The following is a 15549-nucleotide window of genomic DNA, read 5'->3' on the forward strand; positions in this document are numbered from 1 at the left end:
GAGCAGACGGAGACGAAGTAGGATTATATAAAAAAAGGTTTATTATATATAGTGAGGGGAAGCAGGTAGTGGGTGAGGGAGCCAGGGGGAGACCAACGCCGGGAAGCTGGAGAGAGTGGTCCGGATACTGCAGGCAGAGGAAAAACAAAAGTTAGGTTGTGGTCAACAGCTACAGGCAACAAGAAACGAGAGACGAGTAAGCGAGAGCGAGGGACAGTAAACTGGAGCCAGGTACGTTATAGTTACCACGGTAGCGCAAAGGACGATCCGGCGCCGACAGCAAGGAATCCACGGGTAATGAAGGGGAGTTGATTGGAGGTGAAGACCAGGTGAGCGTGATTGCAGATGAGGACCAGGTGTGAAGTGAGACAGACAGGGGGAGTGGCAGATACAGACGAGGAAAACACAGCGGGCTGCTGTGACCACAACAGTACCCTCCCCTCAATGGACGCCTCCAGGCGGCCTAAGCTTCTCTGGATGAGCCAGATGGAAATCCCGGATGAGGGAGGGGTCGAGAATGAGACCCCGCGAAACCCAGCTCCTTTCCTCAGGACCGTAACCCTCCCAATCCACGAGGTACTGATGCCCTCTGCCCCGACGCCGAATGTCCAGCAACCGCCGGACGGTGTATGCTGGGTGGTTGTCAATCACCCGGGGAGGAGGGGGGGCAACGGCCGGGGGGGAGAGAGGGCTGGTGGAGACTGGCTTTAGACGAGAGACATGGAAGGTTGGGTGGACGTGCATGGCTGGGGGCAGCTTGAGTGTGACCGCAGAGGGGTTGATGACGGAGACAATAGGGAAGGGCCCCACAAAACGAGGGGTTAACTTCTTAGAGCCAGTCTGTAAGGGAAGGTCCTTGGAGGACAACCACACCTGCTGACCCACCCGATAGGCAGGAGCGGGAGCCCGGTGGCGATCAGCCGTGCGCCGGTTCTGCTCAGCGGAGCGCAGCAGAGCGGTGCGCGCGCCCTTCCACACCCTGCGGCAGCGGCGGAGATGGTGCTGTACTGAGGGAACGGAGATGTCGTCCTCCTGAGCCGGAAACAAGGGCGGTTGGTACCCCAGGGAACATTCAAACGGGGACATGCCGGTGGCTGCACAGGACATGGAGTTGTGGGCATACTCGATCCAAGAGAGATGGTCGCTCCAGGCAGAGGGGTTGCGGGCAGCCACACAACGCAGCGCGGTTCCAAGATCCTGATTCGCTCTCTCCGCCTGCCCATTAGTCTGCGGCTGGTACCCTGATGACAGGCTGACAGAGGCCCCCAGCGCACGGCAGAAGGCTTTCCACACCTGGGAGATGAATTGGGGGCCGCGGTCGGAGACGAGGTCCGTGGGAATCCCGTGGAGGCGGAACACATGCTGCACGAGCAGCTGGGCAGTCTCGGTGGCAGAGGGGAGCTTTGGGAGGGCAATGAAATGAACAGCCTTAGAGAACCTATCCACAACTGTGAGGATGACTGTATGGCCATTAGAGGGGGGAAGACCAGTGACGAAATCCAGGCCAATGTGAGACCAGGGCCGACCAGGAACAGGAAGCGGGCGAAGCAGGCCGGCAGGGGGTTGATGGGAGGACTTGGCCCGAGCACAAACCGTGCAGGCAAGCACGAAAGCCCGGGTGTCAGCGTCCATCGCTGGCCACCAAAAGTACCTCTTAAGGAGTGACAGGGTGCGACCCACGCCAGGGTGACAGGCAAAACGCGATGTGTGACCCCACACCAGAACCTGGGAGCGCACCGAACTGGGGACAAAGAGGCGGTTAGGAGGGCCGTTGCCCGGGTCTGGTTCAGTGATTTGGGCCTCCCGGATGAGGGACTCTATCTCCCAGGTAACCGCAGCCACCCTGAGACAGGAAGGAGAGAGGATGGTGTCAGGGGGACCCGGTGTGTCCACAGTGCCAAACTGGCGGGAGAGGGCGTCTGGTTTGACGTTACGGGAACCGGGCCGGTAGGTGAGGGAGAAATTGAAACGCCCAAAAAACAGGGACCACCGGGCCTGGCGGGAATTCAATCGCTTGGCTGTCTGGATGTAAGACAAATTCTTGTGGTCAGTCCATACCACGAACGGCTGTTCTGACCCCTCAAGCCAGTGCCGCCATTCCTCCAACGCCAGTTTCACAGCCAGCAGCTCTCTGTTACCCACATCATAATTCCGCTCAGCAGGAACCAGCCGGCGCGAGAAAAAAGCGCAGGGGTGAATTTTCTCATCAGAGGCCGAGCGCTGGGACAGGACCGCCCCCACCCCAGTGTCAGATGCATCAACCTCCACAATGAACTGCCTGGAGGGATCCGGTTGGATGAGAATGGGGGCAGACGAAAAAAGCTCCTTAAGCCTAGAGAAGGCAGCCTCCGCTTCAGGCGTCCAGGCAAAAGGGCGGGCAGGGGAGGTGAGATGAGTGAGAGGGGCTGCCACCCTGCTGTAGTCACGGATGAACCTCCGGTAAAAATTGGCAAACCCCAGAAACTGCTGCAGTTTCTTGCGGGAATCGGGGATGGGCCAGTCAGTCACTGCAATGACCTTCTCGGGGCAGGTCCTCACTTGCCCGCTCTCAATGATGAACCCCAGGAAGGATACAGAGGTGACACTGAACTCACACTTCTCGGCCTTCACATATAGCTTGTTCTCCAACAGCCGTTGAAGAACTTGCCGGACATGCTGGACGTGTTCCTTCTGATTGCGGGAAAAAATCAGGATGTCGTCTAAATAGACAAAAACTGAGCGGTTGAGAAAGTCCCGGAGGACGTCGTTAACCAGGTTCTGGAACACAGCAGGGGCATTAGTTAGGCCGAAAGGCATGACGAGATACTCAAAATGGCCGAGGGGGGTGTTAAAGGCCGTCTTCCACTCATCGCCTTCACGGATGCGCACCAGATGATAGGCATTACGTAGGTCCAATTTGGAGAAGACTGTGGCGCCCTGCAGTGGCTCGAATGCGGAACTGATGAGGGGCAACGCATACTTGTTCTTCACAGTAATGTTATTGAGACCCCTGAAATCAATGCATGGGCGAAGTGACTTGTCCTTTTTGGCCACAAAAAAGAAACCTGCACCAACAGGAGAAGAGGAGGGTCTCATGAGGCCAGCCGAAAGAGAATCCTTAATGTACTTCTCCATGGCCTCCCTCTCAGGACGGGACAAGTTATAAAGGCGACTACTGGGCAAAGGGGCGCCGGGGAGGAGATCAATGGCACAGTCATAGGGGCGATGAGGAGGCAGGGTGAGCGCACGACACTTACTAAATACCTCTCCCAGGTCATGATAAATTTGGGGAACCAAGGAGAGGTCGGGAGGTTCCTTGGGCAAGAGAACATCTCCCACTGCCGGAGACAGGGCAGACTGTAAGCAGGTGGAATGACAAAACGTGCTCCAACTCACCACCTTGCCAGAAGACCAGTCAAATTGGGGATTGTGAAGCTTGAGCCAGGGGTACCCCAGCACCAGGGGAGTGAGGGGAGACAGGATGACATGAAACTGAAGTATCTCGTGGTGATTGCCAGAAACAATTAATTCAAGGGGCTTAGTACGGTGGGTAATAAGGGCCAGGTGACGGCCGTCTAAGGCGTTAGCATTTAAGGGAGAGGGTAATTGTTCCAATTTAATGCCAACCTGAGACGCGAAGCCCGCATCAATGAAGTTCTCATCCGCTCCAGAATCCACCAGGGCTGACACAGGAAAGGAATGCCCGAGGGACAGGAGAGTGGCATCCAGCAGTGAGCGAGAACAGTGAGAATCGGGGACGGAGGGGGCGTGGCTCAGCAGGGCCCCGAGCCTCACTGCCGAGCCCTGTCTTTTGGCAGTGACGGACAGGTGGAGATGAGATGCCCGGGCAGCGCACAGTACAGACACACTCCGGTCTTAATCCGATGAAGCCGCTCTGCCTGGGTGAGACGTGTGCGACCCAGCTGCATGGGCTCCTCTTCAGTGACAGCACGCGTCACGGGGGCAGAGAGGGCAGTCTTAGGGAAGAGTGGGGAACAGGAAGCAGCGAAAACCGGAGGCACGGAGCTGCCCGCCTTCTCCCTACGCCGCTCGCGTAGGCGATTATCCAGCCGGATAGAGAGGGAAATTATTTCATCGAGAGTGTCAGCTTCCTCCCTAGTAGCCAGCTCATCCTTGATTGTCTCACTGAGACCGGAAAGAAAAAGCCCACGTAGTGACTTGTCGTTCCAGCCTGACCTGGCTGCATAGGTCCTGAACTCAACGGAGAACTCAGCTACACTGCGGGAGCCCTGACGTAAAGAAATAAGCCGCTTGGCGGCGTCCCCTCCCTCTACTGGATGGTCAAACACTTTCCTCATCTCTGCTACAAAAAGGTCAAAATTGTCATTAGCTGGGGAATCACTGTCCCATAATGCTGAAGCCCACGCTAGTGCATTACCCTTAAGTGACCCCATAATGTAAGCGATCTTAGCCTTTTCTGTGGGATAGGTGAGAGGCTGCTGACTGAAAACTAGGAAACACTGAATCAAAAAGTCTCTGCACGTACCCATGTCCCCAGCATAGCGCTCTGGCGCAGGAATAAATGGCTCACGAGCTCGTGGCAGGTGTAACGGGGAAGTGAGAGCAGGCGGGGGTGCCGCTGGTAGTGGAGGCGCTGTGGTGGGAGGTACCAGTAAGTCCAATTGGTCACCCATCTGTGTGACTCGGGTAGCGAGATTCTTAAAAGCCTCCATAGCGTCCCGGAGAGCTTGGCTGTGCTCCGCCACCTGAGTGCCTTGGGCGGCGAGAGCTCCACGAATGTTTCCGATGTCCGCTGGGTCCATCTTGGCCGGATCGTTCTGTTAAGGTTACGATGCTGGACCCAAGAGCAGACGGAGACGAAGTAGGATTATATAAAAAAAGGTTTATTATATATAGTGAGGGGAAGCAGGTAGTGGGTGAGGGAGCCAGGGGGAGACCAACGCCGGGAAGCTGGAGAGAGTGGTCCGGATACTGCAGGCAGAGGAAAAACAAAAGTTAGGTTGTGGTCAACAGCTACAGGCAACAAGAAACGAGAGACGAGTAAGCGAGAGCGAGGGACAGTAAACTGGAGCCAGGTACGTTATAGTTACCACGGTAGCGCAAAGGACGATCCGGCGCCGACAGCAAGGAATCCACGGGTAATGAAGGGGAGTTGATTGGAGGTGAAGACCAGGTGAGCGTGATTGCAGATGAGGACCAGGTGTGAAGTGAGACAGACAGGGGGAGTGGCAGATACAGACGAGGAAAACACAGCGGGCTGCTGTGACCACAACACACACATTAGCTATCTGCATAGTCTTGGTGACATCATGTATTTAACAAATACAGATCTATTTCAGTAATGCGTTCCCTTGCCAAATAATTTGAAAAAAAAACAACAATCTCACAATTAATCACAGTACCTTTTTATAATAGTCCTATTTCAATTTCAGCTTGGTTCAAGATAAACATTTTACCACAGCACCCACTCACTCAAAGTTCACTTATATCTCCCAATCCTCACAGGAGTCCTATTTAAAGATCTGAGGCTTTCTGTTGGGACTATTAGCACTTTTCCGTATTTATTTATTTATTTTTCAAAGAAAATCATTGTATTTAGCGCCAGCAGCTATAACACAATGTCTGCCAGCTAACTTTGCAAATCGACAGGAGCAACCAAGCAAGTTAGCACAGAGCCGCCAAACCTACTCTGTGAGAAGAACAAAGCAGTGACCGCTTTCCTATGACCTGCAGCTTTAAAAACACTGCACGGTAAAAATACTGCACTTGACATCACAACCACACGCCTCCCACAGCAGCACATTAAAAAGTCCTCACACACACACATACGCACACACACATTTGTACATCTATACTTGTGAGGACGTTCATTGACATAATACATTCCGTAGCCCCTAAATCAATCCTAAACATTAAACTAAATGCATAACGCCAACTCTTACACTAACCCTAATCTAAACCTAATTTTAACCTGACCATTAAAACCTTGTCTTAACCCTCAAACAGGTCTTTGAAGAAGTGAGGACCGGGTTAAATGTCCTCACTCATATATGCAGTTAAAAGCTAAAAATGGTCCTCGCAAAGATTCACACAGACACACGCACACGCACACACACACACACACACACACACACACACACACGTGAATTACTCTTTTCTGTTCTACTGTAGTTATTTTAACTAGAAGTAGTATCAAATAATTACCACATTCATGTGTCATACGTTTATTTGTATTCAAATTCAAAATATCGTGCATAAGTGTACGTACATATTGGACATGTGTTGACTTCATTCAGCTTTGAAACAAACAAACTGATGTAGGAGAAGGATAATGATGCAGTAAGTTAAATTTCTTAAAAGTCTATATGTGAGATGTAGTCCTACTGCATTCCCTGTTTGATTCCCACCCATGTAACTGGCTTCACTGTACGGATGACAGGTCTGCTGACTTCAGGCTTTTTTCTGCCTCATGTTTAAATCACTGTTGACAAAGCTGTCCACCACTGCAGCTATTTAAAGTCATGTAAAACTCCAACTCCGTCTAATCTGTAAACATCCATAAAGTTGATGCAAAGTAGTTAGTTCTGCTCAGAACCATGGTATTGTCTTCAGATGCTTCTGTTATTTGTAAAGTAGGACAATGCTTACACCAAAGAGAAATCACAGGAGTAAAGTCAGACCAAATTCATTCTGATGCCAAATGGCCAGATTCACTTGACTGTCAGACGAGACCTATAGTAGATCATCAGATGGCTTCTGTCTTATAGTAACATAAACATTTAGCAGTATTTTTGGGATGTGTAAATAATTGAATATGGCATAATGGAACTAAAAGTCCAGTGTGTGAAGGACAAAAAAGGATAAAAACAGGTGTGGTCATAAAAACAGTAGCATATGAAAGTGCAATGCATAAAGATACACCATGTATTGGCTCTCCAACTTTAATTCAAGCCAGAACTTTTTATTTTTATCAGGACATTATTACCTACTTGTCATCAACAGTTGATGTTGCTCTCAGGATCATGCATACAATACTTTTCTATACCGTTCTCACTTTCTTCCTCTTGTTATTATAACATTGCTGTTTTGTACACTGCCCTCTTTCTATCTTTCTTTTACACACACACACACACACACACACACACACACACACACACACACACAGAGATTATATGATGTTTTATTAAACACTCGCATAAATGAATTTAGCAAATCATTTTGAATGCATAAAAACCTTAAAGGTTGACTAAGCAACATTTTCATTAAACATACATTAGAGAGTCACACAAACGTAATCCGAGTCAATGATCACTTCTTCCTCCCTAGAATGCATGGTGGTGTCTTTACCTGCACAAGGACTGTGCAGATAAACAGACCACCACATATTCTAGTGGGGCATGAAGTGATCATTGAGGGGGATTATTTTTGTGTGACTCTAAACATTTATTTTTTCATTACAATGTTGCATGGTCTGCCTTTAACTGATCAGTTACTTATCAGACAGAGTCTAGACACTGGTAGTGGGTGAGTAAAAGCAGCAGGTGTTGGGTTACACAGAATAGCAAACAAAGCCATCAAACGCAATAAGAAAGGATGTCTTCCTATATGATCCGTCACTAAGCCCTATCTACACTCCTTTATTACAGCTGCTAGAAGACTAGAAGCTAGGAAACATATTAGAGAAAAAAGTCTCCCTTGTCGAACTTGTCTATCACTGCTGTGAATCTCAACTGAAGAAAACACATCTATGTATGTCTGTCTGGTATTATAAGCATGAAGGCCAGCAGTTTGTATTCTATTGCCAATAATGTGTCATTTCTGAAGACTGAATGTCCCAACTTTTCCATGCACACTTGACTATTGAATTGAATACAGCTACAACTATCATGTTAGCAATGGACATGCATTTCATTTTGTAAGAATGACTGTCTGTGCATTTGTATTCTTGAAACGGAATAATTCTAAATATAGGACGTCCAAACCCACAAACTCTTACTTGTGCAGAACAAGGTGTAATTACTGTACATGTTCTCACTGAAAATGGGGAAGAACTGAGCTAAGAGTTCTTGTTTGAAACAGCAGTGTTAGTGCTCTCACATTAGGATCTGTGGAAATCAATCTAGAGCGCTCACCCTCCTTCCAGAGTCTGAACTTCCGCTAATGAGACCAAATGAGTTTGCTTAGGAGAAGCGCTGGAGCAAGCCAAATGTGGACAAAGTATTGGATTTTCTCTGCCTTGAAGTTGGAAGAGCAGGACAATGTGGAGGCAATGGGGAGAAGTTAAAAAAGACTGATGAGATGGAGGAAGAATGATGAAGGATGCAGAAGCGCAGGGAACCAGAAACCCAAAGAGTAAGGTTATGTTATTTAACCAAACCTCAATCAAAACCAATGCAAATGAAACACAGGGAAACCTCATTGATCTCATTGTCTTACAAAGACACAACAAAAAAAAACTGTTTAGTTGGAAAACTTGCCCGCCAAGCCCACTGCGTTTATGATGGTAAACCTGAAACACTGCCATGTCACTGTGAGAACAGAGTACAAAAAAACACATCTGAAAGCTTGAGTTCAGAGCGGTGCAGAGCCAACCAAAACAGCCTGCAGGGCTCACTTCTAAATGCACCTACATCATTATGTGATGCTTTGGCATCGTTTAATACCACCACTATCCCACATTGTAACAACATGTGTAGGCCGGAAAGAAGGAAGCCAAATACCTTTCTTTAAATTGAACCAACCTGGCTGGATCTTCACTACTCTCGACCAAATCGGATAAGGATTGAGACAATGCTCTGAAAAGCTCTTTCTTATTACTTCAAATCAAAGAAAGGTATTTGCCTTCCGTCTTTCTGACCATCCCCCTACCTGGCCCATTATGTGTGATAGCTCAGATCAACCTGCACCTGATGTGAGATACGTGAGGTCTATCAACACAGACTGTAGAGTTTACCATCAAGATCATCATTTGTCCTCCTACACAATGACTAAACATTTGAATGAAAGAGCCTTGGTGATTTGGTTATGACATTTAATATGTATACAGCTTTTTTAAACCACACATAATGGGCCAGGTAGGGGGATGTTCTGGGTTAGACAGTGTTAAATAATACAGGGAACAGGAAGAAAGACAGAGATGAAGAGTGCATGCCACATCTCCCCTGAACTGTTTCACTTCAGCAATAAAAGGTGGAGTAAGTGATGCTGGAGAATGTTTGTTGACATATAACTTTTTGTCAAAATCAGTGAATATCTCCTCACAATCCTCATTAAACAATGCGGGTCCACTTTGTTTACATACCAGTTTACAGAGCTCATTTTGACAAAAAGTCATATGTCAACAAAGATTCTTCAGAATCACTTACCACCTTTAAGTACCTAATTGTACTTGAGGAAAGTACTTATAGTTGTCCTTCAACAGAGGCGCGTCACTGAAAAGACAACATAGTGCCATGTAGTTAAATTTTTAGGACAAATCCAGCTTTGCGTTACTACAGACAGGAAGAGAATTGTTGGCCAAGTACGACTGTACACCTAAGGGAACAACAGTCTCCCCGTGCATCACCACAGTTGCCATGACAGCTTAAATGTATAACACTATACCTGCGTTTTGTTTCATCCCCTGAAGTCTACTTATTGTGAAAAGCAAAGGATGAAAGAATAAAATACAAGTCAATACGTGTGAAACGATCAACAAAATATGAAATGGAAAAAAAAGTTCAATAATAAAAGCCATGGAGAATAGTACCTTCACGGGTAAAAAAAACAGCTTCCTGTTTTCTGACCATTAGCCACATTTGTCCACCATGTTTCAAAGTCTCTTTTAAAGTCCTTCTGTTTCCCCCTGTCCTGGAGCAGCCTACATGGGAGACATGGGAAAGAGTATGGACACAAATGGTGACTCTATTTATTGTCTGCCTCCTTGTATTTCATTCATGCCCTTCTTTCTTCAAGTCATTGTTTTGGATGACAGTGGAAGTAGGTCAGCAGTATAGTGACAGCCATTGCTCTGGGCCCATGCTTTTAGAGTGGATCGATGCTCTGGCTTCTTACACAACAACTCACCTTAAAATGCCCATACCTTTCAAACAGACAGGTGGACTTGTCAGGCGTGTATTTGTGCCCCTGTCCTGTACATATAGTATGTGTGTGGGAGACAGGTATAAGCTGTGTCCTTTATCAACCATGCTTGTGCCACACTCTATGCCGCACATTCACCCTAAATATGAACCGCTAGCTGGGAAGTAGTGTTGCGATCAGCCTCCTAGTAGCAATTCCAAGTAGGACATGTGGGACTTTTTTTTTTTTATATAATTTCCCATCTGGCATTGTGTGCAAGTGTGCCAGTTTTTTCAGAAAGCAGATACAAAGCATCCATTTCTTTTTCTCCTTGAGGTCTATCAGATCTAACATTGTTAGATTGTAAAAATAGCTCCTTGGTCAGCACTGACTTGGTAATATACAATCATATTTTATATACATTTATAGATTGTATCTGAGCTTAATATGGTAGAAAAAGATTTGAGATGTCTAGGGTACATTTAACTGTTTTGCATGAGAATATTACATATTATAATTAATTGAGAAGCAGGGCAGAATTAATCATTGGTGTATTCATTTAAGTTCTTATTGTCAATATTATAGCTCTCAAATGGTATATGGTCATCTAAACACCATCCTGCCAATTCTGTAATATAGAAGCACTGTTTTCAAGTCTACAAAGTTAACATAACAAACAGACTGATGCAAATGTGAGACAAGATTCTAAATGTTAGCATGCCCTTTAATAGACTATAAATCATTATAACAACGTTTATAGGTCATAAAAGTCAAAAAGTATCATAGGTCCTCTTTATTAAGACAGTAAGACACACGTAAAATAATGATCCCTGCCCATACAAAAAGCTCTGCCTTGGATTACTTGATGGAGCGATCGATGTAAAACCATTTGCTACGTGTGTCTGATGACGGGCCATTATATTAATAATAAACACCGCGCTGCACATAAGAACAGCGTACATTGTAAAGCTGAGATGGAGCGGTGAGTCCTCGTCGCTGGCGTGGTGAAGAATAAGCAAAGCGATACATTGTCTTTTAGCCTTTATGCCGTATGTATTCTCTTCTTGAATAGCCTTCATGACTGACTACTGGGCAATCAGTTCAACAACAACGTACAACGGGACAGTTTGACCTGAGGCGTTCCTTAACATACATTAAATATCTTGTGTCCTTCCTGAGAGGGCAAACATGATGATTTTTCTGCATAAAAATGGTTAATTTGCCAAAGTTGATAGTTGGTCTTATCTTTTCAAAAGACTTGTTTGTATTTATTATGTCAGTTGAATTTGTTTCAAGTGCAAATGAGCACTGTTAATATTCCAAAAGGCACAAGCTCTCTTCCTTGACTGTTTTCAGTCTGTGTCTTTAGTTTTTAGGGCACATAATGGCATTTGGGCTTAAAAGCCAAACATTTATTTTTTCGTCTGGACCAATTAATGTGAAAATTGACAATTTCCTAATCCTAAAGTAGCCTACTCTTGATAATCTTTCAAGGCACACACTAGACACACCTCTGATCAAATATTAAAGAGAGATAATACAAACAAACTAATTTGTACTTATTTTCCCACCCAATGAGAATCGATAAGAGAATCGATAAGGAATCGGATCGATAAGCAGAATCGGAACCGGAATCGGGATCGTTAAATTCTTATCAATTCCCATCACTACTAATCACGTTTCGTGGCGACTCAGTAATGAAACTGAGAGTAGATATAATATCGCTAATAAATGAAAACAGACGGTCAGAACAGCGTCCAAATGAGCTAAAATACAATAAACAGTAACATGGCACACTTATGTTTAGGTAAGCTCTAATTGATTATTCATTAATTTTTTCAGGCGGAGGATCCCTCTAACGCTCTCTGTCCGGCTCATCAGACAGCACTCAGCTGTCTGTTAGTTAAGCTGGACAAGCTGGACGAGAAAATATTTCATTTTCCTGGGCGGGTAGTATTGACCCAGTGCATTGTGGGGCGGTTGAGTAGGAAAAGTAACCTGTCGATCCATACCCAAAGCTTCCCGGAAGTTAGTACTCATCCGGGAATTTCTCGCATACCCAAACTCGCATACCCAACCGTCACATACTCAAATTGAAGTCAAAATGAGTATGAGTAGGACGTTAGTATGGCTTTCCAAACACAGCCCCTTTCTATGCACAATCATTGCAAAGGATTGGCAACAAGGAATACAAGTCTATGAGTATCTAAAATTCTAAAAAAGTAGTATCATATACGTATTGTTGTGTGCAATGGAGCCATGTCTATACTTTTATCTTGCAGTGTTACCTCAGACTTTGTCCAGCCTAAATCCTGAGGGTACATGCTCGGTAAACAGTGGAGTCAGACTGGGGCTTATTTTTATTAATCCCTTGCTTCAGCTTCAGAAAAATAATTGACTTCCATCATCTCAGAAAGTCACCCCTAAAGCTGGTCACCAAAGCTTGAGTTGTATGGGTCTTTTACATTCTGTCATCTCCTTGCTCAATGAAAAGCACTGGCTCACTTGCCCTTCTGCTATCCTTTTGTCCTAAGGGTAAGCATGATTCTGGATATGTCCACACTGTGTTCAAGAGCAATACATCTCAACATCAATGTCCACTTTTCCGTAACATTTTGTATGGATAATTTTGTTTGCATATATTAAAACATTTATTTCAGTAAATGATGTCTTCACTTCTTATTTGTCCACCCTCAAATGAATGAATCGACATGTTCAAATCCATCCAATCATGTCTTCGTATTGACTTGTGCAATCACAGGCATCTTTAGAGTAGTAGGGTATTTCCCAACGCTATAGATTTTTTAGCACTATTTTGACTTTTACATTATTGATATTTATTTGTTTCCACTCCCTGGTTTGGATTGTTCATTCTTTTTTGTGAGGTTGTTTGGTTAACTAGATAGTACTACTTCTACTAATACTAGTTGGCAAAGAGTCACTTCCAAGTTCAGTTTGAGATAATAAGTCATGAAAAATCCTTTCACAATCCACACTGAGGCATCCAGATAGACGTCATATTTTGCTTTAGTTCCACATTTTTCAGAGCCCCTCATTGTCACGCTGCATAAAGAAAGTAACAGAAAAGAATGTGCTGTCCTCAGACATCCCCTCAGCGAGACATTTACCTTCATTAACCACAGTCTGCATCTCAGCACTGCCTCCACTTTCCAACACCCCCTCATACACAAGCTGCGTGTCCGCATACATTTCTTCCAAACACATTGTACATGGTTATCCATCTGCCAACCCCAGACAGAGAGATAACTTCAGATCACACAGTGCAAATCCACGAATGCTCACCCGTCTTGCCACCCATCACAGGGTTTGACAAATGGCACATGCATGAAGAGGCCAACTTCAACAATAAACCCAAAAGCAGTACAACACGTTCACAGCTTGATAGCATGGCAGCTAAATCAAGATTAAAACTAATTTTTTGGAACACATTCATTGTGTCAGACACCAAGTTTCACAAAAAACTACAACAGTACATTCGTTTCATTTCCAGATGAGTCTATTCTCAAAGGAGGTAGTTTCTAGTTAGTTAGTATTATGCAAAATCCAGCCAGCTGAAAGTGACCTGGCTTTGGCACATGCATTGTTGCAAAATATTGTTCAGGCTTACATTGAATGGAGTTTTTTTTATTTTTTTTTATAAAGTTTATGCGAAGAATTTGACAACATTACTTGTAACTCATTATTCCATTTGTTCATCAGAACACTGACCATATTGAGGATTTGACCAACTCTAACACTACATTTTTTGTGTTAGAGTTGGTCAGTTTCAGGTTTGTCTGTGGCTGCTTTATGACAGACACATGGGAAAAAAACAGCCTAAAAGACAGACTGGCTAACCGTGCACATGCAATTATCACAGCAATTGAGAAATGCAGGCCAAAAGGACCCACACTCACTGAAAGTTCATGTTTTCTGAAGTGGTCACCCAGCTGGTGTGAGGATGGGTAGTGGGTGGAGGATATGGGAGTCTTTTGTTGGGTGCAATCAACAACTGAAAAAATCACTGCATGATGTGAGTTCTGCCTTGCACTAATTCACCTTCTCTCTCCTCTTCTCCCTCTCCCCACCCATCTCCAGTTGGAGGCGTTCTACTCCATCTTCACCACGGAGCAGCAGGACCATGTCAAGTCTGTGGAGTATCTACGTAGTAACTTCAGGCCCATCCAGAGCCTGGACAACCGCCACATCTATAAGTCAGCCGTCAAAGACGCCTGGATGCCCGAGCTGACCGACAGCAGCAGCGGGCCCTACGGCACAGAGGCTTCCAAAGGTAAGGCTACCATACCCTGTGTTCCAATCCCCATACTTTCTGCTATTTAGTTTGGAAGATAAAAGAGGTTTAGGATGTCCCGATTCTTGTGGTCGGATTAAGTATGCTTAAAAATACCTGGATGCCTACTACAAGACGACCCAAACAAGACGGATATAAAAGCAAGAGGCAAGATCAAGAAGCAATGTTATGATGAAATATAGATAAGTAAAGGTATGTCCCAATGGTATGCAGGCCCTACTGCATGCCAACCAGATTCTTTTTTTATGGTCAGATGTAGTATGTAGAATATAAAAAAGAAAGAGTATGCTATTTGGAACGCAGGGTAAGACTCAAAGTTGTCTGAACATTACGTTTACCCTATCACCATAAGTGCCACCATAGAATCAGAATCACTTAGCATTGTCAAGAAAAAAATATAAAAATACAAAATATTGCTGTCTCTCCTGCAATCACCACAATATAACTAACATGTGGCTTTTGGGTTTTAAGAAGCATGTTTTGTGTAAAAGACTGACAAAAAAACAACCTTAACCTGGCAAAAAAAATCAGTAAAGATCGTAATCTTCCCCGGGTTCTCAAATTGCCGACTGTGAATGCCTCTTGAAAGCTCTGAGCACTATAAATACAGCTTCAAATGTAAGCCAACAAAAAGAGACACTAGCTACTTCCTTAAAATCTCCCTTTCTTAATGTCCTTTTGAAAAGAGTCCCCCAAATACACAATTTGCATGATCAGGATGCTGTGAAAAACAAAACAATCTACACAAAGATACACAGTATTCATCAACATCAATATGTTCTGATGGCAATACTGAATAATGGGCTTAATTCAAGGAGATGTTGGACAAATTGTGTCATTTATTTTATAAAAATATGTTTTATCTTTATCCAGTTCAATAGCATGTTAGTATTTAGCACAAATGACTCTTTTTCTACCCATGGATCTATAAAGTATCATTAAAGTCCCCCCTCTTTTTAGCCCAAACTGCTCCAATACTCTCACATTATTTCTGGATGGTGACATTTCTTAATGTTAATGAATGAGAGATGTTGTTCATATGCCCAAAGGAAACGTATTGTCTTCTCGTTGTGCGTTTGGTCTAAACCAACCCTCTTTGTGTGCAGTGGGACGCACAGCAGCCTTCCTCCCACTCCTGCCTCATTACCACTCAAACAGCACAACATTTTTTGGCTGTGTGTGTGTGTGTGTGTGTGTGTGTGTGTGTGTGTGTGTGT

The 15549-nt window shown here is 44.9% G+C and overlaps 1 protein-coding gene across 1 annotated transcript in view; it reads left to right on the top strand.

The window, feature by feature from the left end:
• The window catches only part of LOC307249728 (receptor-type tyrosine-protein phosphatase gamma-like), a gene marked incomplete at its 3' end in the record, with an annotated part of 357685 nt that overhangs the window by 298792 nt on the left and 43344 nt on the right, over nt 1–15549 (top strand). The window contains exon 8 of the mRNA XM_080026579.1: nt 14119–14311. Within this exon, the coding sequence (XP_079882705.1) occupies nt 14119–14311 (193 nt within the window). The remainder of the gene's footprint in view (nt 1–14118; nt 14312–15549) is intronic.

This window comes from Ammodytes marinus (assembly GCF_949987685.1).
Source record: "Ammodytes marinus genome assembly, chromosome: 4".
Lineage (NCBI taxonomy): Eukaryota > Metazoa > Chordata > Actinopteri > Uranoscopiformes > Ammodytidae > Ammodytes > Ammodytes marinus.